Source organism: Puma concolor, chromosome E4, assembly GCF_028749965.1.
Source record: "Puma concolor isolate L17-30 chromosome E4, mPumCon1.1.hap2, whole genome shotgun sequence".
Taxonomy (NCBI): domain Eukaryota; kingdom Metazoa; phylum Chordata; class Mammalia; order Carnivora; family Felidae; genus Puma; species Puma concolor.
This window is the reverse complement of record NC_141683.1, coordinates 28,680,335-28,701,250: the sequence shown is the minus strand read 5'-3', so window position 1 is coordinate 28,701,250 and position 20,916 is coordinate 28,680,335. Positions and strand designations below refer to the sequence as shown.

The following is a 20,916-nucleotide window of genomic DNA, read 5'->3' as shown; positions in this document are numbered from 1 at the left end:
GAAGCAGCAAGAGAAAGTAAATGGTCTCCTAAATTGTTTCATTTGGTTGTGAGCACAATTCCCTGCATCAAAGGTCCTAAGTTAACTTGCTACTCTAACCCAGCAGCCAATATAGTATTTTTACAACCAAAAAGGGAATGGGGTGGGGAGGGGAGGGAGGGCAGGAGAGGAAGCTGACATTTTAAGAATGCGCTTCCTTTTATAACTATCACATTTAGTTCTTACTGTAAGAGTAAGTGGTAACTTGCTCAAGGTCACATAGTAAGATGTCAGAGCAACAATTAGAACTCAGGTGCAGCCAACGATATCACGCTTCTTCCCAGAAGCATTAGCAGTTTAGTTCAGTGAGTCTTTACTGAGCACCTATCATGTTCTTGCACTGTAGGCCCTGAGGATGTAACTGGGAATAAGTGCATGGATCACAGATAAGGAACCCCCTCCCCCCCCCCCCCCCACCCATAACAACATGTTTTTTTTAAAACGTGTGTATGTACGTGTTTGTATTTCTGTAACCTTATCTTAAAATTCGTGACTTTTTGGAAGCCTTTGTAGCTGGATCCCACTGGTTACCACTGTTACCTCCTTAGCACTTACTCACATGTTTTCCCTACATTGCTTCAGACGAGCGTGTTTGTTATGTTCATGGTGCTCTCCTGACTCTGTCATGCAGCTGATTCTGTTTATTCTTCCTTGGTGCCTCTTTACAGGGCTCTGCATACAGTGGGTTCTTTTTTTTAAGTTTATTTATTTATTTTGAGAGAGACAGAGACAGCATGAGTGGTGGAGGGGCAGAGAGGGGGGAGAGAGATAGAATCCCAAGCAGGCTCCAAGCTGCCAGCGCAAAGCCCAGCATGGGGCTTGAACCCATGAAGCTGTGAGATCATGACCTGAGCCAAAACCTGGAGTCAGATGCTTAACCCACTGAGCCACCCAGGCACCCCTGCATGCAGTGAGTTCTTAAATTCAATAGACCCTTAACATTGCTCATGTGGAGTCCATTCTTAATTCATGAATCTTTGGCATGTCACAATTTACAGTTTTCCTGCAATGTGAATTTAAATTCACCCAGATGCCTTAAAGGCTAGATCTTATCACTAAGCTGTGAGTGGGCATAGCCAACAGTCCAGCATTTCAGTTTTACTTGGGCATACTTGAAGAATTTTTAAGTAATTAAAAGTACTTGAAGAAAATTTAAGTAATTTAAGTAATTCTTGGGAGCCTATTTTCTTTTTTGAAAATAGGCTTCAGGTAAGAGAAAAAAACCTTAGTTAGTGTTGATAAGTTAGCAATTGATAGTGCAGGATATGCATATGACTCTCACTGAAGCTTAGCTATAAATATGAGGGAAATTCCTGAATTCCAGATTTGCAAGTTTTCGTATACTCAACTCCAAGTGCATCAGAATGTTAAAGAGACACCATATACTTTTCTAACTGGCTTCCCCAGCTCAAATGGGGCACGTCCTCATGTTAAAAAGCCTTTATTTAGTACAATGGTGCTTGACTAGGGCTGTACAACAGAATCACCTGGGGGGCTTTTTAATAAATATGTGTATGCAGGCCCTACTCTAGACCTACAGAAAGAGAATCTCTAGGATTGAGGTTGAGATGTGCACATTTTAAAAAGTACATGAAAGAATTCTGGTGAATACAACCTCTGATTTAGAGAGAGAATTCCACTTTTCAGCAAGCTTACCTGTTTGGTCCCTCTTTAGTCAGATGTGCTGTTGCACCACACTTCTGGACAGCTTTGGGGGTGGCATATTGCAGTGTCATGCTGTGTTGGTTGACAAACCAGTGGTTTCCAGGGACTTTAACGCTTCAGCAAAGCAGTGTCTTGGAGTAGCTCCTCAGTAGTTGAAGGATTTATTATTCATTTTATAGATTATTGGGCCCTTGTTTCTCTTCTTCCTTCTTTTGTGTGTGCTTGAGGACTTGGTTGTTCCTCTGTACCTCCAAAGAGGAAATAAGTAAATATATTCAAATCAACTGAGTTTTTACTTGCCTGAGTTCCTCAAAAAAAAAAAAAAGTGGAAACAAGTGTCACAGTCATCTATGATTTTTAAAAATGTAACATTAATCATTTCTTGTTATTTACAGTGACCGTAGATAGATAACCAAGCTGAGAGTTTGCATCTATAAAATTCCTTTCTTCTTTTTTTTTTTTTAATTTTTTTTTTTAACGTTTATTTATTTTTGAGACAGAGAGAGACAGAGCATGAATAGGGGACGGGCAGAGAGAGAGGGAGACACAGAATCTGAAACAGGCTCCAGGCTCTGAGTGGTCAGCACAGAGCCCAACGCGGGTCTCGAACTCACAGACCGTGAGATCATGACCTGAGCCGAAGTCGGACGCTTAACCCACTGAGCCACCCAGGCGCCCCTAAAATTCCTTTCTTCTGAGACTTCAGAGTACTCTCTTATTCTTTTCAATTTTTAACCAACATCCTAGGGACTAGGATGGGATTTCCCCCTCCCTGCACCCTCTCACTCGTCTTCTTTTACTAGAGATGTAGGATAAAGCCAGGAACTGTCCTGAGTTTTAATATTTCTAGACTGCAGTATTCACTCAGGGCAGGGTTGGAGGTTGGTGAACTGAAGGAAGTTAACAGAATGGATATTGATATCCATAGAGGTTAAATGCCATATAGAAAATTGGTCCCTCCTAGAACACAAGGATGCTGGTCATGTGGTGGATAGGGGTAGACAGTGTAGTTTTTGGTCAGTTGACAGTTTGCTGACTTCCAGTTAAAAAAGATGCTCTCCCCCAAAGTCTCAAATCTAGTGAGCTAAGTAGACTTTTGTGCAGTCAGTTGAATTGCTTTTCTTAAATTGCACCCCTATCTGCAACTGTGAAGTTGAGACGTCTGAATTGAAAAGTGCATTTATAAATGGAAATAATAATTATCAGTCCCTTTCTAATGCTGGTTTTGTTTTTGTTTTGTCTCTTCCTTTCTCTAGCATGAAAGACTTTCTAGGTAAGACCTTTCCCTATTTTATATGCATGCTTAATACTTGTGAGAAGTGCATGTCTAATTAAACTTAGCTTTATATAGTGTAGTTGTATTTCTCACATCCTTTCCTTCCTTTTCATTTCCTCAGCCACCAAAGTAGTTCGTACTTTTATTATTTCCTGCCTAAGTTAATGCAGTGCCTTTTCAACTCACCTCCTCCTTCATATTCTCCTACTTCCACTTCATTTTGTATATTTCCACTATGTTAATTTTCCTAAAGCACCTACCAGGCCCTGTGTGGGGGTAACAACATGAATAAAATGCTATCCTCACCTTCCATGAGGGCCAAGATAGAAGTATGGACAGGTATTAGGAACAGACAGAAGAGGCCATTAACCTAATCTGGTAGTTCATGGTGCTTGCAGGGGAGATGCCTGAATTGAGATTATTAGATACTGTCATTTAATAGTGGATCTAACACAATTCCTTGTACCTAGATGGTGCTCAGTAATAATTTATTGAATGAACTAAAGAGCAGTTTTGCAATTGCTGAAATCTTAAGGAAGCCTATCAGAGTTTGAGGCATGATCCTCTGTAATTTTTCACCTAGCATCTAAGGGTACAAAACTCATCTTCCTGAAGAACAAAATGAAAAATAATAAAGACTGTAGAGCCAAAAGTATGAATCTCTCTTTTTCCACTGCTCCTCTGATAGAGAAATTAAGAAGAGACTGAGAGAAGATGTATTTATGGGATAGCATAGAGCAAATGAGTCTTGATTTGTTTGATAATTGAGCTGGTTCTACCTTAATAGTGTATTTCAAAATGTATCAGCTTGCATGCATTCTGCTCCTGCTTACCCTCTCACCAGGCACCAGCTGAAGATAAATAATTTACATCTAACCTAGCAGAAAATTAGTTTTGTAAAATTGGTGCAGAATAGTATTTTGCTATAGTTAGTTTTTTTGTGAATTCTGGTACATTATAATGGCCATTCATGAAAAGAGACTTTCCCTACAGACCTCAACATGTGCTATAAAAATAATGGTTAAGACAGTGAGGTACTAGTTCAAGAATAAACAAAGATATTAATGGAACACAGCAGGTAGCCCCCCCCCCCCCCCCAGAGTCATTGTGCATCAGGTGATTTTCCAGTTCAGCAGGGGAAGAGTTATCTAATAAGTAATCATTGGGACAACTGACTCTCTGTTTGGGAAAGTAGATCCTTCCCTGAAGCCATACCAAATAAACAAAAACAAAACCAGATTCCAGATGGATTACAGTTTTTAAGAGACAAAGATTTTACTACAAAAACAGTAGAAGAGAATATTTATAATCTTTATATAGGAGAGACACTCCCAGGCAGGTAAAAATTGTCAAATTTAGTTACATGAAATTTAAAATCTCTGCTAGTAAAAGGTGCCATAAACAGAAATAAAAAGTGGGAAAATATACTTACCCCTTGATTAAAGAGTTTCACTTCTAAAATTTTATCCAAAGACAATAAATGGACAAATGCACTAAGATTTATAGACCAGTCTTCTCACTACAGCATCATCAAAATAATCTAGGTGTCTATCAGTAGAGAATTAAATGATCATACAGCAGTACGGTGGAAGACTGTGCAGTCATTTTGTTTTTAATGAGGCAGATGTATGTTTACTTACACAGTAAGATGCCTCCAGGAATAGTGATCAGTGTAGGGAGGAGAAAGAAAGTTAGACAACTGTATGATGTGATTTTATTTACAGCAATATATATTGTAACATATTTATGTGTTTAACCTTTTGCACGGATACGAAGTAAACTGTTAATAGTGGGTTATTTCTTAGGCAGGATTATGGAGTGACTTTCACTTCCTATGTTAGATACTTTGGTACTACTTAAATTTTTCTACAAGCATGTATTGCTTTTATAATCAGAAAAGTCAGTAAGGAGGTTTCTATTTACATTTTTTTTTTTAATGAAGCATAAGAAGAAACAAAGTTGTGAAGAATGGTGTAGGGCTTACCATCTCTGTAAGACAAAGCGATCGTTAATGTCATTAGGAGCTTTGCCTCTCCCCACTGTGTCCTCCTTATTGCTCGTCTACTTCTTTTAATACTTATTTCAGCTCCCCCAGCCCCAACTTTGGCAATAGCTACCACAGGACAGAGACCTCAGATGGAAGTTCCCCAGCCGTGACTGTTCAGACCGTCCCGGTTTGGGGATATAGAGCTCTGCAGGGCTGGTTTGTACATAGCGGTCTTGTGTGCCACATTTTCATTTGGCAAGAACAGAGTCTGAGAAAAACGTAAGCCAGTGCGAAGAATCAGGATGATAGTTGTGCACTTAAATGGCTAATCAGCTGACAGACCCTGCCCTTCATGCACTTACCACTACTGAAAATGAACTACCATCCACTCTCAGAGCTCAGTTGCTGCAAGATGTAGAAATCCTCATCATAGCCCAACAGTCTCAATGTGGAATATAGAATGGAGGGTAGAAAACAGCTGTTTGGGCACGGTGGTGGTACCCTGAAATCCTTGAGATTCCAACAAACCTGCAGTGCACCTCACAAAATGTACGTACCATGCCCTCATTTCCGTTCCTCCCCCATCCACCCTCCAGCTCAGAACTCAGGGGCCATATGTTTCTGACTCATTGAAAGTTCATTGGAATCATTTTCTAAGAGCCATTGAGATCCAAGAAACTTCTGCTTTTAAAAGCTCACTCTTGAGGAAAGCCATTCAACCCTAAACTAATTTGAAAAGCTCTAAGATTTAAGCCAGCACATGGGTCCAAACCACCGACTTTTCAAGTAAGCTCCATTCTTGGCAAATGACAGCCTCCTCCAAGCTGTCGCAGCTTAGCCCCGAAGTCCGAGAACAGGAGGGAGGTTCAGGGAAGGAACATGCGTTGTTTCCAGCCAGAGCATTCAAGTGTTTCTTAGAAAGGGTGTTAAACTACCCTTAAGCATTATCTTCATCCTATTTCTTTGTTCTCAAAACCAATGTTTACCTTTAACGTGTCTCCCACAGGTTGGAATCAGGAGGTAGCAACCCTACCAGCAGCGATTCTTACGGTGACCGTGACCGGGCTTCAGCAAGAGCCCGACGGGAGGCACGGGAGGCCCGCCTCGCCAGCCTGAGCAGCCGAGCGGAAGAGGACACCAACAGGGATTATAAAAAAGTAGGATCCCTTGTCAACTTGTCTGTTCTTTGGTTACGACATGCAGATCTTTTGGCCTTTTCCCCAGTGTAGAAAAATGAGTGTAGTTCTGATGAGACAGAAGAAAAGGTGTTTACATGACAAACAGTAGCATCTAATTCCTTTCAGGTTCTCGGTTTGCTCCACCTCTCCACCAGCTTCCTAAAGACCACTCCGTGTATTGTTTTTAGTGCAGTAAATATATGCCTAGAATCAGATATGTTGAGGTGTAGGAAAAAGTGAAGATTGACAATTGTAGAAAGGGGAAATAAAAGTCATGCTGTGTGTCTGAGCCCCAGAGAATCATTTGGTAGACTCTGGTACTATTAACGAACACATGCTTTTCATGAGGTCCTGTGAATGCCAAACCAAATACTTCTTGATGATAGTACATGGTAATCTGGTTTGGAGGGGGTTTAAAACACTTTACAGTTCATTTCCTTTGGTTCTTGCAGAAGAGTACCTAGCACCCAGGGCAGACTTTAAAACCTTCCCTTTCAAGTGCTTAGATACCAGAGGAGAAAACCATTTTTGTTAGAAATGTTTGTTTTGTTAATGTTGTGTTAAGCAGAACCTGACTGAAATCAATATACACGCTAGGCCAGCTCTAAAAAAAAATAATTCTCAGGGGCGCCTGGGTGGCGCAGTCGGTTGAGCGTCCGACTTCAGCCAGGTCACGATCTCGCGGTCCGTGAGTTCGAGCCCCGCGTCAGGCTCTGGGCTGATGGCTCAGAGCCTGGAGCCTGTTTCCGATTCTGTGTCTCCCTCTCTCTCTGCCCCTCCCCCGTTCATGCTCTGTCTCTCTCTGTCCCAAAAATAAATAAATGTTGAAAAAAAAAAATTTTTTTTTTTTAAAAATAAATAAATAAAATAATTCTCTTTGTATGGGGAACCACAATGGCTATTTTTCCCCCAGAGACTAACATTATTGAAGCCATTGTATTTGTGTTCGGGACCTGGGACTTCAGTGTTACGAAGCAAGAAACCAGTTGGCTGAATGTATTCTGTTTCCTAGATTTTCTCCATCTGCCCCACAGTGATGGTTTGGGGGGTTTCTCATATGATGAAACTGAGTGGGTTCTAATTCTGGGAGGCATGCCTAGTAGTTGACCCGATTCTCTTTCCCTCCCCTCAGCTCTACGAGAGTGCCCTAACCGAAAACCAAAAACTGAAAACAAAACTTCAAGAGGCCCAGCTAGAGCTAGCAGATATAAAGTCCAAGCTTGAGAAGATGGCCCAGGTAAGGGAGAAGAAGAAGAAAAAGATTGGGAGGCAGGGGTGGGTATGAGGAGGCAAAGTAACCTAGGGGGCTAGAGGTGGGAAGTAATACAGAACTAAGATTGACCTTCCTCAGAGACAGGGAGACAGAAGCCTCTTAGATTCTAATTTGATTTCAGGGTTCAATCAGCATTTAACTTAAAATGGAAAATTCCTGCACTAACAATTCCTAATGGCCTGAATGCTAATAATTAATACTATGGACTATCTCCTGATTGATTTCTTAGTAGAAAAGTATCAATCAGCATCACAAGATTAGTCCTAGACAGTGTCTCCTGTCTTGATCATCATGTTTCAGTCCAGTTTATCTACAGTCACCTCCTAGAGAGGAATGAAGAAGACACCATTAAACCCAGTACAGAGAGGTAGCAAATTAGGCCTAGAGAAATAAGTGGCTTGCGTAGGTCATATAAGAAATCAAGGACACAAGTGTTGTTAGAACACGCGACCAGGTCCCAAAGTATATGTTACCTCCTCGAGTCACCAGTGTTTTCCAGCCGAGGAATAAGGAATATTAGTGGCAAACAGACCAGATAAACCATTTCCTTTTACTGCCAGGCCTGATTTAATTAGGTGACACTCTGGAGGGCACTGGAGGCAATAACCTCATCAACAGTGTGGCAGACGCTGCAGCTGAAAGCTGAAACAAGTGCTATCTTGGGTTATTGCTGAGTTAACAGGAAACCTATTGAGTTATTGCCCTCCTGGAATGCCCAGGACTAAGAATTTTGAAAGCTGAACTGAGGTAAAAACCGACTCTTTACTGGGAAAGCATAAATGAAAACCAGAGATGGCTCGTAGTTCTGATATAATCCAAAGGCAAAGACTAAAACGCTAGGATTGTACAGTACTGGATACGTAGGGTGTGGGGGCAGGGGTGGTTCAGTGCCCTCTGAACATCTTGTTGTAATTCCTCTGGAGCGGGACGAGCCAGCACTTGGAAGCCAGCATCACGGAACTGCATGGAATTTCAACAGGACAGCCACGACACCCACATTTTCCAGAGAAGGGTTTGGTCAGGTGCACAACGAATGGCCTGGCCTGTGAGCCACCTGTCAGTTTGGAAGAGGCACCCCCTCTGCCTGGTTATAATAGCTGAGCATGCCTCTTGTGCTGGGGATTTGTAAGACCAACTGCAACACAGATGACAGCTGGGCATAAAGTGGTTTAGTAGGACAAGAAAAGTGGGTCTCCATCCAAAAGGAAACACACACACACGAGGCAGGGGGACAGAACTAAATAAACCTCAAGGGTGTATTTTGACCCCAACATTACTGAGCCAGGCAAAACGTCTCATTCACTGTACACCCTCAGAAGATTCCTAGGACTGACTTTTACTCTGAAGAGTGCCACCAATTAGCAATGATTAATTAATACAGATTGTATGCTGCTTCGGATCAGGAATTACTGGGGCTCCCCAGAAAACTGGGGAGCAGTCATGTGAGGAACCACAGGAGGACCCACTGTCACCGGCTCCCCACTCTGTCCAGAAGCCCTCTTCTGACAGCACATTTCTTGACCTTTAGGGGTTCTTGGCTTTTCCACCAGCTTGCACTTCAGAGCAGTGAGCAGTCTAACAAGCTGCTGACACTGACTTGCACAGAGGACACTGAAAATAAAACCAGCCCTTCCAGTCACTGGGGAAAACGATTTACTTTCTAGCCAACTGCTTTGCTGGGTGTGTCAGAATATACTTAGTTTCGCCAAATACAAGTTATTGAAATTCGGAAGAAATAATGGTGCTGCAAACCAGGTCTCTGCTGTTTACCACAAATGGAGCCGTTTGGCAGGACAGAGAGGAGGAGGGCCTGTCAGCCTCGCACATTGTAGGGAGACAGTTACCACATGGACACACATGACATTTTACATAAAAGTTCCACCCTAACTCTAAGGGGGTTGAGATTTAAAAAACAAAAAAAAACTAGTTCTTTGTAGAAGTGAACTAAATGAAATAGTGAAATCAGTACGGCTTCTGTGCTTCACAGGCTGACGAGGATATAAACGAGCTCCAGCATCTACTTTTGCCTTTTTGCTTTTCCTTCCTCTTCATAGTAGATTCAGTGTCAAGGCAGACAGCCATGACCTTCAGAACAGAAGGTGAAAGCCCAGGACAGGAGCCAGGAAGCAAGAGTTTTACTGTTAGTTCTAGCTACTCCTTAGTATTTTGAAAGTTACTAAGAAGTTTCTGCAAGAAGACCAGCATACTTTCTATATTTGTTAAATGTTGTCTGTGCATAGTACTAGACAAAATAAAAATAATCACCTGTGTTTCTTAATTATAGGAAATCTTATAATGCTAAGGCCAAAAGGAACGTAAGGGTTCATTTCCATTCCTCGTTTAAGAGTCACTCACTACCTGAAGTTATTCTACTGTTTAGCTACGGTGGCTAAATCTTTTAGCACTTCTGTAAAATTTATAATGACAGTCAAAGACGTTCTGAAATAATAATAACAATAAGATGTTCTAATCTTTTGTTCAGATAAAATCTTACCTTACCTGGAAGCTCAATATACAAAACAGATAAGAGTGGAACTGTGGAGTTCAAAGCAGGGCGGTTCCATGAGTGGGCTCCTTGGAAGCCCTGGAGGCCCACCCACATGTGAAAACCACGACTTTAAAAGAAAAACAGGGGGCGCCTGGGTGGTGCAGTCGGTTAAGCGTCCGACTTCAGCCAGGTCACGATCTCGCGGTCCGTGAGTTCGAGCCCCGCATCGGGCTCTGGGCTGATGGCTCAGAGCCTGGAGCCTGTTTCCGATTCTGTGTCTCCCTCTCTCTCTGCCCCTCGCCCGTTCATGCTCTGTCTCTCTCTGTCCCAAAAATAAAAATAAACGTTGAAAAAAAAAATTAAAAAAAAAAAAAAAAGAAAAAGAAAAACAGCCTCAGTGCCCAAAGCAGAAAGAATAGAGTGCAAAGGCATTGCTTAGAAGAGTGCCATGCGAGGGCCTCCTGGGTGGCTCAGTCGGTTAAACCTCCATCCGACTTTGGCTCAGGTCATGATGTCATAGTTCGTGGCTTCAAGCCCTGCATCAGGCTGTACACTGACAGCTCGGAGCCTGGAGCCTGCTTCAGATTCTGTGTCTCCCTCCCTCCCTCTCTCTCTCTCTATCTCTCTCTCTCTCCCCTCTTCCCCCACTTGTGCTTGCTGTCTCTCAAAAATAAATAAATATTAAAAAAAAAAAAAAAAAAAAGGAAGAAGAAGAGTGCCATAGGGCTTAGACACTCAAGCTCATGAGTCTCTAGCTTTCAAAGAAGAAAAGCCACTTTTCATTTCCCCTGGGTCGTGAGATGACTCACAGAAAAGAGGAAGGGAGGGGGTGGTGAGGTATAAGAAGATAGTTGTGTTGAAGACCTAGCAAGTGTTTGTGTGTGTGTTTTGGTAATGTCTTTGCATTTGTGGCAGTGTTAAGTTTCAAGGAACACTACTGCTGCTTTCCGCTCCCCAGTGGGAATCCTGTAAACTTCAGAGAGGCGATAACGTTAGGCTTCAAGATCTACCAGAATCTGTTTACTAGGGGCCTCAGTCACAGTGAGAGCCCAAAGCCCTGACATCTATTTCTGGATGTCCAATGGTGAAGCCGAACCAGACTGGGCTTCCTAGTGACCCTGAGACAACCTAAGTGACCACTGTTTCTCTTCAATTTGCACTAGCAGAAACAAGAAAAGACCTCTGACCGATCGTCGATGCTGGAGATGGAGAAACGGGTACGTGTGTGTTTCTCTCCTCTCTGTTTCATCTTAGTTTCTCTGACTTTGTAGTTCATGCCAGTGGAAAAAGTTCATCTTAAGAAGGCGGGAGTTCTGCCACATTCCATTCCCAGCTTGATAATAAATTCTTTTTGTGTGACTCTGGACAGCAATTTGATTGCTAGTCCTTTTGGCTTCTTCAGATGGTCAGTACTTTTCACGTATTAGAGTCTTGGAGTGGGAAGGGTCCTCGGAAGGTCATTTCATGCATTGGTTTGGCGTATAGACAGGACTGGACACACACACACACACACACACACACACACACACACACACACACCTACAGTGTATTTTGGTTTGCTGTAAATCAGCACACATGTACACACCCAGGACCAAGGTCTCTTTACCCTTCCCATCGCCTTGAACAGAAAGGAAGTTTCAGCAGGACCCTCTGCCATTGATTTAGGTTTTATAACTTGAAATATGAGCTGGCAGAATCTTTTACATTCTCTGAGGGTGGGGGTGGGGGGGTTCTGGTTCAATTGCTGACCTCCTCCCGACTGCATTCAGAATATTTTTCTAGTATTTGACATTCTTGGATTGGGAAAACTCAGATTTATTGATGAACCCTAGCTGTGACGTGACCCTAAGGGTATAATATGTTCCCATCTCTCCTGTTTAATTTGGAAAGCAGCAAAGTTTTATATTTTACTTCCTTGGCCTGTAACAAAACCTCCTTGCTATCTCATCTAATCAAGGAATCTTCATCAAGTTGAAGCTAAATCAGGAGTCAGTTGCTGGGAAAGAAATGGGTTAGGGGGAGGGGTGCTATTTCTTCATAGACAATGATGGCTACTTCCCCACTCACCATCTGCTCCCCATCACGGTAGAAGCAGTTTCTTAGGAATTTGAGGGGAGAGTTGCTGAAAATAATGATGACTTTATGTTATTAGAGAGCAAGGGTCTTGGTCACTTGCAGTCATTTGAAATTCCACAAAATCTTCAGCTTCCACAGAATAGCCCTGAGTACCCTGGTTCTACCATTTGTATATCTTCTAATCGTCTGATGGGAGATTTAGATCGTGTGATTTCTCTCAGTGAAGTAGTTTCATCCACGGATCAGACAGTGCTTAGTCTCCTGCCTGACGTTTGCCTGAGACATGACGCTGCTGATCACATGGCAGCTGGAAGGCAGCATTTTGACTCCCTTCTAAGCCCAGTAGATGTTCAACAGTCTCGTTGTTTCTAAACAGGAGAGGAGAGCCTTGGAGCGGAAAATGTCCGAGATGGAGGAGGAGATGAAGGTATGGAGAACTCTCCTTTCTCCCTTTGTGTGCCCCTTCTCTGAGTGCCTGCCAGGACTGGGTGGTTGAGCATAGGGCCACCCCTCAACCCCCTCAAGAAGAGACGATGTGTAGAGTTGCCGAGCGCCTCTCCTCAGCCATTTCGTAGACTCTCTCGGTTCACGCGGCATCCACTGTGGACGCCTCAAGGCCCTTCTGGGAGCCAGTGCTGCCTTTGGTTGAAGGAGAGGTGTCTGGCAGGCTGGAGACAAAATTAAGTTGAACTTCTAAGGTTTTCCAAGCAATAACTTGCCCCTCAAGGGGCTGGTTACAAAGGCTAAAACAAGGTTTCCAGCTTCCCAGGCCTCACACTAGGTGCCTAGGGAAGGCTCAACATGGCCAGAGACTCTCCTGCCTGGTGCCCCTCCCTGTCCCAGCCCTTTGCTGGAAGGAACACAGTTTGAGACGTTCTGCAGTGGAATGCAGATTAATTTGCGTGTCGATTTTCTGCCCCGGTCCATCTCCCCTGCAACATTCAGTAATATTCGGGATTCTCCCACTAGAATTAGCTCATGCCACCAGCGACACTTCATGGCTCACTGCTTTCCTCTCTCTCTTCGCCATGGCCTACAGTGACCATCATCTCCATTAGCCACTTTAACGAACAACTGCCATCATAGGCAGTCTTGAGTGCTAAGAACTGGTAACCTACCCAGAAGAGTCAATTCGCTGCCTGGAAAAGGGGATGTAGAGCAGCAGGGAATATAGAGCTGCTCGGGGTAGCCACCTGGCTATGATTTGGGAGCATCTGAGCCCTGCGGGGCGTGATGCCACATGCCCATAATCACCTAGCGCTTGCGTGGCTTTTCTTTTTTTTTTTCCTCCAAGGATCTTATTTTATGACGTGTGATGCAAAGCATTCATCTGGTGAAACACAGGGGTTTATTTGGTTGTTTTTTTCTAACCTGGGAACCAGAAGCACTGGGGTAATAATGAGGCAGAGCCCCAAATCCCTTTCTGCGAGCAAGCATCCCTAATATGCAATTGGAGTGCTTTAGGAGAGACGTTTATCATTTCAATGGCCAAAAAAGTTGATTATTTACTGAAAACTTCTCAGGACCTGACAAGGTAAAAGTTTACACAAGATGCAGTGCCGATAGTCCTGTAACCCTTTATAATTCCAGAATGAAGGAGATGTGGCAAACCTTGCCCTTGAGTTCTGTTGTTACCATTCCAAGGCTATAACTGATCACATTCACATAGAATTTCAAACAATACCTACTTATATCTCCAAAAAGTGGCACTTAAATAAGAAATGATTCTCCTGAGATGATAAAAACAGGATGATCCAACACCATTAGCTTCTCCATCTTCTGCTTTTTCCAGACTTACCTCACCTACCACACATAAGTATTCTCTCCCATCTAGAGCAGTATGTTAGTAGAGCTAAACAGTTCTTGATGAACGAATGTCCACAGCTCTTGGTTGCACTGGGGGCTCCACCATTTTTGAAACCCCTTGAGCTATGCCATCTGTACTCTGCTGTTAAGCAGCTGTCAGTGGTACTCATTAAAGAATAGCCTAAATGCTGATCAGGAACATGTAAACGAGGCCAAAGCTGGTGCCTTCTAATGAGTACCCAGGAGCCCAAAACCAGCCCATACCCACTAGTCACAGAACTCTGCACCACATCCACCCAGGCCCACACACAAAGACCCAGAAAGTCCCAAATTGGGGCAGTGGAGGCCCTTCTTTATCTCCATTCCAATTCTAATTGCCAAGTATGAGAGCCCCTTCAGTGGTTCTATTTGCTCTCAGTCCTATGGGTTGAGACAGGCTTACGTATTTCTTTCTCCCTATCCTATCAGGCTATGATTTCCTAAACTAGGCCACAAGTTCCTTTCTTTCCTCAGTAGAGATCATAATACATGAAAGTGTTTGCTCCCAGGGTGCCCGGGTGGCTCAGTTGAGTAAGCGTCCTACTCTTGATCTCAGCTCAAGTCTTGATCTCAGGGTCGTGAGTTGAAGCCCCACATTGGGCTCCACACTGGGCATGAAGCCTACATTTAAAAAAAAAAAAAAAAAGGAAGGAAGGAAGAGAGAGAGAGAAAGAAAGAAAGCGTTGGCACTCTCAGCCATGAGTTACTTGCCAGCCAGCTTCAAATTCAGTTTAAATCATCAAGTGGAGCCAGATCCTGATTATTTAGACCTCAGGCCAATAGGTACACCAATTTGAAACTGCTTTTTGTTTGTTTTTTTAGTTAAGAAAATCGACCCAGTCAGTTTCCATTATTCTTTATTACCAATTGCAAAGTCAAATGAAGAAACACCTGCAAGTTCTAAAGCCCCTAAATACCCTTTGCTTACATCAAAGCCTAATACCAGGTTTACAAATCGTCCAGCTCCCCCTAGAGGACAAAAGGGGAGGGACATACAAGCCTCGCAGTCAGCACCAACATCAGGATGCTTGTGTTTGTACCTTCAGATAGGCAAAAACTTCAGATATATAGATACAGACATCATAAAATTGGTATCACTGGCCTTAAAGGAGTCTAAGAAGCTGCTTGGTTAGCCTTCAAGTCCTTCTTCATCCGGGCTACAGTTTATGGTAATCAACATCTTAGGAATGATCAGTGGGCAAAATCTGTGTGTTCTAGGTAGTCAGGCAACAGCACAGGTAACTGTCTTGTCGAATCTGGGGCCCACTTGAACTAAGGACCAGTTAGACCCCATGCCTGTTGCATATTTGGTTCATACAGATGCTCAAACCTCTTGGAGCAATCAGTAGGGAGCAGGTTGAGAGTTGACCTCCAGTGAACCCTGAGGATAAAGTAGGTGCTCGAGGACAGAAAGTGACTCTGGTGCCTGTTTTTGTGACTCTGGCAAATAAAGTACAAAGACCAGGTGAAATGAACCATGAGAGGGGCTCATCCAGGTGTATGTGAGGCTCTGTGCTTATGACACAGGTTGTGCCTTTCTGGCCATACTTGAAAGGTAAGTATTTATGAATTCTTCCCAGGACAAACTCCACTCAGATCCTGGAATGGAGTAGGATTATATGCCAGCCTCTGACAGGCGTGCATGTCAGCGTGAGCTGTGCTAGGCTGCACTTGGTCTTGCCCACATCTGACCCGAGGACTTTTCTACTGCATCCTCCATTCAGCATCAGCCTCCTTTCCAGACCTTCTCTTCCCTTTCCCAGGTCCTTGCATGAGGGGCCCAGCAGCCAGTGCCCTTTTAGATTGGTCTTGGAATTTTTATTTTTACTCACTCTAGAAATATCACTAGCTGATCCTGCCCTTGCCCACCCTGCTCTGTGCCCTGCCCTTCCCTCCTACTTGCCGTGCCTTGTTTTCAGTACTCTTTCCTATGGAACATTCCACAAGATTGTTTCCTGCCTCTCTCCCTCATGCTGATAACTTCCAAATCCTTCCACCTCGATCTGCTTGTACTCACATGTTAGATTGAATAATTTTCATAGTTTATGTCTTGAATATTATTCCCTAGGAGGCAAGGACCACTTTATATAATGACAATGATTATGTTGAAAGCTTTGGTCCAATGTCAACACCAAAGAAGGGTGAGAGCCAGGGACTTTCCATTGGTTCTTATGTTTGGTCCCTGCCCATTTCTTTAAATATTTCCATATGCTGCACCATGATCTCCTCTGATCTCAGTCCTCTTCGTGGCCGAGATGCTTGCAGAGGGTAAAGAGCATTGCTTGGTCCCTGCCCTTCAATGGCTACGTGGAAGTGTTTGGCTGCTCAACCTTTTTTCCAAGGCGCTCATTCTCCCTCTTTGGGGAAAGAGCTATTGAGCAGTTTGTCTCTGCTTGTTTTTCCTTTTCACTGTTTTTTCCCCTTCATGCTACCTTTCATTTTCTTGCTTCTTCACTTCCAACTATAACTCCACTAATCCTTCATTTCTGTCCTTCACATCTGTGTGGGTACGAGAGACTTCTCTCTGGTTCGTAGTCACTGTGACCCACAGGATTTTTCACCTTCCTCTGTGAAGCTCCATTTGCATAATGAAATCATTTTCCTCCTCCCAAAGAGCTGATGGTCTCAGTTACAGGGTCAGTCCAGATGACCACTTAGGAAAGGACAAGTGACAGTAAGCAGGCCTATGATATAATGCCATTTATTGAAGTCTTTAGGTCCTTTAGAGGATACGAGGTGTTAGGAAAAATATCTGGGGGCTGGTTGTTCTGTTCCATTTGCAACACTTACAAATAGTGAAGTCTGGACTAGTACATCAGTCCAACCAATTCCGTTATCATGGGCATTTATGATTTCTCCAACTTTTGTGTACAACTGTGATTTTCAGAGGATGAATCTGTATGTGAACACTTTGAAGCAGCTCCCAGCCTCTTCATGAGCTGGGACAAAGAGAGCACAGTTAGCTGTGAATTTCGTGTTGCAGGTAGTCGTACGGCAGGTCAAAGGTGGGTTGGCAGTTCTTGGGTCCTGGAACAAGCTTCCAGACTGCAGTGGAGAGCTAGCAGGGTTAGTGAAGCATCCCACAAAACAGGTTAGAGGACCACCTGACAGCTGCTGGTTTATCTTGGTATGTGCCACTTCACCCTCCTAAACAGTACATGCCTTGTACAGAAAACTCTTGAACAACAGCCCCTCTTTTATTTTCCTTGTTTTATTTCTTAAATTAAAAAAATAAATGAGGTAAGAGAAGGACCCAGAAAGAGAACAAGTAGGAGTAGGGGGCCAAGATAAGAGGAGGGAGAAAGAAAAGGGCAGTAGCTGGATTTGGGAACACACCGAGTCCTGAACTCCAGGTCCCAATGATGATGAAGAAGGGGCCCCAAGGCTATGGCTCAGCCATGTTAAACCTGTTGAGAAGGCCCCAAGCCACATGGTGGGCTGTCCTTCTCAAAAGCCATCCAGATGTGCTATTTGAGAGCCTGGTGGTTGTATTCAGATGGCTGATCTTCAACATAGTGAGACCTTAGCCAGGAATCATAGGCCCGGCTCTCCCCCTCGTTGGTGCTTCTCTCCATTATCCCTCCTCCCACCCCCACCATTACTCCTGCCTTTCTCATTTCCTTTCTTGCATGCCAACTAAAAACAAAAACAGAAAGTCACGTGATTTCTTTGTCCTACTTTTATCTCCTCTGGTCTGTCTTGTCTCTCTCTCTCTCTTGTGTGTCTGTCCCCTCCATGTTTCACTCTACAGAACCTCCACCAGCTAAAACAGATTCAAACCTTGAAGCAGATGAACGAGCAACTGCAGGCTGAGAACAGGGCCCTGACCCGAGTTGTGGCCCGACTCTCGGAGTCCGTCGAGTCCTCGGATACCCAGGAGCTCTAGTTCTTGCCCCTCTTCTCCACCTCACTTTCCTCCTCCACCACTCCAGGCACGTTCAGTCTTCTTGTTGGGCCCAGAAGCCCTGTGCTCATCCCCCTCCATCCAAGCCGCCATATGCGAGTGCCTACAAAGGTCGGTCATCTGGAAATGGAAAGAGCCAGGACTGAGAAACAGAGTGGGACATAATAGCTGAGGTCAAGGGAGGCAGTGGGGGAAACCTTGCCTTGGCTGGTGGTCCTTTTGGTAAGATCACCACATCACCTTTTCCTCCCCTGGAGACTGAATATGGATTCGCTTACTTGGCTACACATGGATATACACATACGTATGCACGTACCTGTGTGTATATACAGATTTCTTTGGTGGGGTCATTGCCAAATTGAGATTGAACTTTCTCAGCAGCAGCCCAAGTGCAACCTGATCACTAGAGCAGTTGGGGTTGGTCCTAGACTCCCAAATGTAGCTGGGCCTGGGGTAAGCAAAGGCAGGCGCTCTCAACCTGGGCTGGGAGCTTTTGCTGTATGTAGTGTCTGGGCCCACCCCCACTCCCCCAAAAATCAGCGGTCCAGGTTGAGACCCAGACATCAATATTTTTTCAAGCCTCCATTGTTGATTCTTTTGTGAAACCAGGATTGAAAATGGCCCTTTGGATACCAGACAGAACTAAGTCTTCGCATCTGACAGCACGCTGGATGGGGACGACTAGCACTGAAGGCTAGAGCTCCATGACCAGCAAAATCACCGCCCATCCCACCATTTGAGTAGAACTGGTTAGGCATTCTTTGCCTCCCTTCTGCAGTAATCTTTGCTTTCTTCCCCCTCTCGGGAGGCAGCACTCTGATCCCTGCCACAAATCTCGGTGCCTTAGGGATGTGTCCCTCAACCCCACCCCTAGCCAGTGTGTGGGCTGTGAGGCAGAACACAGCTTTTATAAATGAGACCCTCACACAGCGAGACCTTCCCTAATGGGGGTAGCTTTGCAAAGTTGATGACAGTCAGTGGAGCAGAGAGCGGGGATTTATTTTCAACCGAGAACCAAAAAAATTTGTTTGGTAAACTGGAGCCTTTCTCTGGATGTCGGTCTGAAAGACAAGCTCACAGATCACTTGTTTTCCTGCCCAACGATGGTGTGATGGGGTCACCACTGCTGAGCAGTTTCACCCCCTGAAATGAGTTTTTAATTTTCAGCAACAGTCTAATTAGTCCTGACCAACACCTGTTCTTTTCTCTGCCTATTCGCTTGTGCCTTCAGGGTCAGTAGCTGGCAACTAATACCCACTAGATCTGCAGCACCCAAAGTGCCATAAGGGCTGGGCTAATATCCTGCTGTAGCTGCTGTCACACACACAAAGAAAATTGAAAGGGCAGGGATACCACGGCCTGGCACACCAAGCGGCTTAGTTACCCTACTTACTGAGTGCCCTGTAAGGTCCAAACTCCGTGCTTTAAGATAAGCCTCAGGATTATGGGAAAATTTGATGGGGGTGAACAAGGGACCCACAGAAGATGTCCCAGTTATTTTTAGTTCCTTCTTTGTGCAAGATAGTATAGGATAGAGGGCAAAACTAGATCTGTGCTTTCAGCAGTGAGTAAAGTTAACATTTGTCATTTGTTAAGGCCCATGCATAGCACTTTATATGCTTTTTCTCACTTATTCCCCAGAACAATCATTTTACATATGGGGGAAAAACGAATTATAGTTTGAATAACCTGCCCAGGGTCACTCAAAGAGTAAGTGGTAGAACCAAAATTCAAACCAAATAGGTCAGTTCCAGAACCCAAGCCCTCAACCACTGTGACATTAGCTGTCTGCATATTTGGCACAGAGTTTTAGCCATTTGTTAAGCATATGGCCTAAACAGTGCAAGAGTCTATTAAACAACGACAGTGTGGCCCCACCATTGCAGCTAAAGGATGAAGGACATTCTGCTTCCTCAGCACTCTTGACTTCCCTGGTGGAGGTTCACTTCCAAACAGCCATTTACCTCCCAAAAGCTTTCACCGCTTAAAGAAACTGTTACATAGTATATGACCTTCTGTAACAGGTCAGCAGACTGTGGCCCATCAGTATGCCCGTGAGCCATACAAACACTTGGCGGAAAAAAGAAAAAGGATAATATTTCACGACACATGAAAATACATGGAATCAAATCTTGGTGTCCAAAAACAGTTTCATTGGAACTGAGCCATGCTCATTTGTTTATATCTTAACCTTATGTTCATAAGTACTTTTGTGCTACAAGAGCAGAGTTGAATAGTTGGAGCAGAGACCATGTGGCTTGCAAACCCTGAGATATTTATTATCTGGACCTTTACAGAAAACGCTTGCTGACCCCTACCAGAAGGAAAGATTGGATAACTCAGCCAAACTGACAGTGTGGTCCAGAGAGTTGGCCCTGCCTTTTTTTGTTTTTTGTTTTTGTTTTGTTTTGTTAATAATCCACTAGGGGAATCATCTTGCTTCGGTGTGCAGTACAGGCTACTTCCAACAGAATGTGAGCAGTGGGACGGACTTCCTTCCCACTTCCCGAGTAGTCAGAAGCAAAGCAGCCTGGGCACAGCGCCTTCTGAGCCCCCGTCAGCCTTCAGCTAGCCTTGCCCTGGGTCTCAGACCCTTATATCCTCTCCCTCTTCAACACATTCCTCATCGAAGGCTGTGTGAAGTAATATTTGGGAAAACACATGTACATAATTTTATTTGCCCAAGATAACTTACTGTCAAACTATGATAAACTGGAAATTTAGAAATTAGAAAGCTGGTAGATGGAACTAGAGGGTATTATGCGAAGCAAAATTAGAGAAAGGCAAATATCATATCACTTCACTCATATGAGGGCTTTAAAAGACAAAACAGACGAACATAGGGAAGGGAAGCAAAAATAATATAAAAACAGGGACGGGGACAAAACATAAGAGCCTCTTAAATATGGAGAACAAACAGAGGGTTCCTGGAGGGGTTGTGGGAGGGGGGATGGACTAAATGGGTAAGGGGCATTCAGGAATCTACCCCTGAAATCATTGTTGCACTATATGCTAACTTGGATGTAAATTAAAAGAAAGAAAGAAAAGAGAAAGAAAGAAAGAAAGAAAGAAAGAAAGAAAGAAAGAAAGAAAGAAAGAGAAAAAGAAAGAAAGAGGAAAGAAAAAAAAATTAAGAAAGCTGACATCCAGGGGGTTGAAATGATAAAGCTTTGTTAAACCTCATA

General features: G+C 43.8%; 1 protein-coding gene across 12 annotated transcripts in view; it reads left to right on the top strand.

Moving 5' to 3' along the window:
- PPP1R12B (protein phosphatase 1 regulatory subunit 12B) overlaps positions 1-20,916 on the top strand; it is a 220,153-nt gene that overhangs the window by 188,662 nt on the left and 10,575 nt on the right. For 5 of the 12 annotated variants that reach the window (XM_025920940.2, XM_025920942.2, XM_086694645.1 and 2 more), the window contains 6 exons: positions 2,961-2,977; positions 5,974-6,124; positions 7,278-7,382; positions 11,070-11,123; positions 12,359-12,409; positions 17,579-17,753. In XM_025920940.2, coding sequence (XP_025776725.2) covers positions 2,961-2,977; positions 5,974-6,124; positions 7,278-7,382; positions 11,070-11,123; positions 12,359-12,409; positions 17,579-17,713 — 513 coding nt within the window. In that variant the 3' untranslated portion in view covers positions 17,714-17,753. Of the gene's footprint in view, positions 1-2,960; positions 2,978-5,973; positions 6,125-7,277; positions 7,383-11,069; positions 11,124-12,358; positions 12,410-17,578; positions 17,754-20,916 lie in introns of those variants that run through there. The other 7 variants (XM_025920941.2, XM_025920943.2, XM_025920944.2 and 4 more) reach the window with 4 other exon arrangements.